This window comes from Penaeus chinensis, chromosome 13 (genome assembly GCF_019202785.1).
Source record: "Penaeus chinensis breed Huanghai No. 1 chromosome 13, ASM1920278v2, whole genome shotgun sequence".
NCBI classification, from domain to species: domain Eukaryota; kingdom Metazoa; phylum Arthropoda; class Malacostraca; order Decapoda; family Penaeidae; genus Penaeus; species Penaeus chinensis.
In genome coordinates this window covers 20,543,169-20,545,668 of record NC_061831.1, presented here as the reverse complement: position 1 = coordinate 20,545,668, position 2,500 = coordinate 20,543,169, and the positions used below count along the sequence as shown (strand labels likewise).

Genomic DNA, 2,500 nt, shown 5'->3' with positions numbered 1-2,500 from the left:
TATAGTGTGAAGTATTTGTGGACTTAAACACTTGTACAGTGATAAAAGATGACTAAGCATATTTGAAAACTGTAGCCCACATCGATAATATCCACCGCCCTAAAATGTGTGGTAATTTGAGGACGAAAACATCTAAGAGTTAAACTTTGCGTTTGCGATTTAGACTTCTGTGATATCTGAATATCTAAACGTCTGAACACTTAAACGTGATATCTGAAAATCTAAACACCTGAACACTTAGAATAGGTATATCTGGGTTAAACATCTAAACACTCAAACTTCTGTGATATCTGAGGATCTAAATATATGACCACTTAAACACTTGTTATGTCTGAAAACTTAAACAACACTTGAAGACATAGACTTATGTGGTATCTGAATATCTAAACATCTGAACACTTAAACATCTGTGATATCTGAGGATTTAAAAATCTATGATGTCTCGATACTAAAAATCTGAACACTTAAACTTGTGATATCTGAAGACTTAAACACCTGAACAAATAGACTTCTGAGATATCTAAAAACTGAACACGTAAACTTCTGTGATACCTAAGGATTTAACAACAGAACACTTAGACATCTGTGATATCTGAGGATTTAAGCATTTGTGCGCTGCATCTACTGTGATAACTGGGTATATCACACCTAAACTTCTGATATCTGGAAATCTAAGATATCTGTGACATCATAATACCAAAAAATCTCATCTGAAATACTAAACTGGTGTGATTCAGAGAGACTTTTCGAAAACAGCAAATATTTTCGGTGCACTCGGAATGATAACTTGAGTGACAGACGTTGCTTTTGTTAATATCGACCAAAATTGATACTGATAATGGTGTAGAGTATAGTGTGTGGGATCCTACAGTGAAAGGTAAGAATGATTTAGTACCAAAAGCAATAACGAAACACTTTAGTAACCACGATGAAAAAGTAAGAAAGACAGGCTAACAATAATTAACTGATAAACACTTCAGGCCTTTTTTGTAGCTTCCTGATACACCGAAAACTTTGATATATTGTTTCAAGTTGTATCACGGTCGCTTCAAAACACGATATTATCTAAGTTTGTACTGTCATACAAAGTTATGAGAAAACTGCTATTTTTTCAACATAAAACCATTAAAGTCCTTAATATGCATTTAAGAATTTTGATTACAAGGAAAACACTGGAAACTTCACATAAAATGGAAAACAGTATCTGACTACTCGGCAACTTATATTTTCATACACACTGATCTTCGCTTCGCAAGGCTGTGGAAAGTTTAAATGTTTTTCTCAGATTTAGTCTATTTCTTTATTACATACATTGTTGCATGAGATTTGCACCTTATCGTATTCACCGCGAGTGAGATCCATGTCCAAATCAGAGAACTGGGTAATTCCATTGATCACAGACATTTACTTGATTTATTGGTTGAATTATATCATCGAATCAAGATAAAATGCAATTTCTTTGATGTTTTTAAGGCAGTAAGGTTTTATCACAGACATACAGAATGATTTTGAAGACATTCATTCCACCGAAGTCAATACCACGTCATATGACTCGGATACATTGGAAATTCTTACCATCTCGTTCCATTATGATTGACTTCAAATTTTACCCATGTAAAATTAACATGTATTTGATATACTGCTAAAAAGCTTTTATCCACTTTTACTATATTTTTACGATGCGATTCGTAGCTAATGAAAATATAAAATGTGAGACTACATAGAATATATCTGAAAAATATCGCGCTCTGATTGGCTGGCCGGAGTATACCAAACCGTATCAAGGTGAAGGCATAAACTCTGATACAAACGGAAAAGATATTTCAACAGGTTCCAATAATAAACACGTAAAGGGCAAAGTAATAGCACACAGTAGAAAGAAAAAAAAAACTAAGCAAAATACAAAACAAAATAAGCTAAAACAAAAGAGCGTCGACCGTCGCCTTACGTTCAGCTCGAGCACGATGCCGAGGCAGTCCGTCGCGAACGAGAGCAGCATGCACAGCAGGGCGATGAGGACCGAGAGAACGGCGTGGCGGAAGAACGGCTGCGGTTGGTAGTCCTGGAAGAACGCCGTCTCGAGAACGTCCCTGGCCACGAAGCACTCGATCGGGAACGTGAGCAGGATGGTGACGGCGTAGAAACCGCGGCAGATGTTCATGAGGTCGTCGGCCCAGCAGTAGTTCTCGAAGACGTCACCTGAGGGCAGGAGGGGGTTATTGAAGCCGGGAGGAGGGCGGGGGGAAGGGGGGGATGATGATAACGAGAATGATGGGGATGATGGTAATGGCAATAATGGTGGTAATGAAATAATAGTGGTAATCGCATTGGTTATGAAACAATTAATAACGCAGTTGTAAGTTGTTCATCCGTGCCTGCAATTTCCACGTAAGAACTGTTGAACTATTTTGTCTTTCTTGATATAGATTTATTTATTCATATACATATGTGTCTCTCAGAAATATGATCTTCAACGTAAAGATTATATCGAAAACTGTTT

General features: G+C 37.0%; 1 protein-coding gene across 1 annotated transcript in view; it reads right to left on the bottom strand.

The window, feature by feature from the left end:
• Positions 1–2,500, bottom strand: part of LOC125031827 (putative sodium-coupled neutral amino acid transporter 11) — a 17,394-nt gene that overhangs the window by 1,769 nt on the left and 13,125 nt on the right. The window contains exon 7 of the mRNA XM_047622784.1: positions 1,949–2,199. Within this exon, the coding sequence (XP_047478740.1) occupies positions 1,949–2,199 (251 nt within the window). The remainder of the gene's footprint in view (positions 1–1,948; positions 2,200–2,500) is intronic.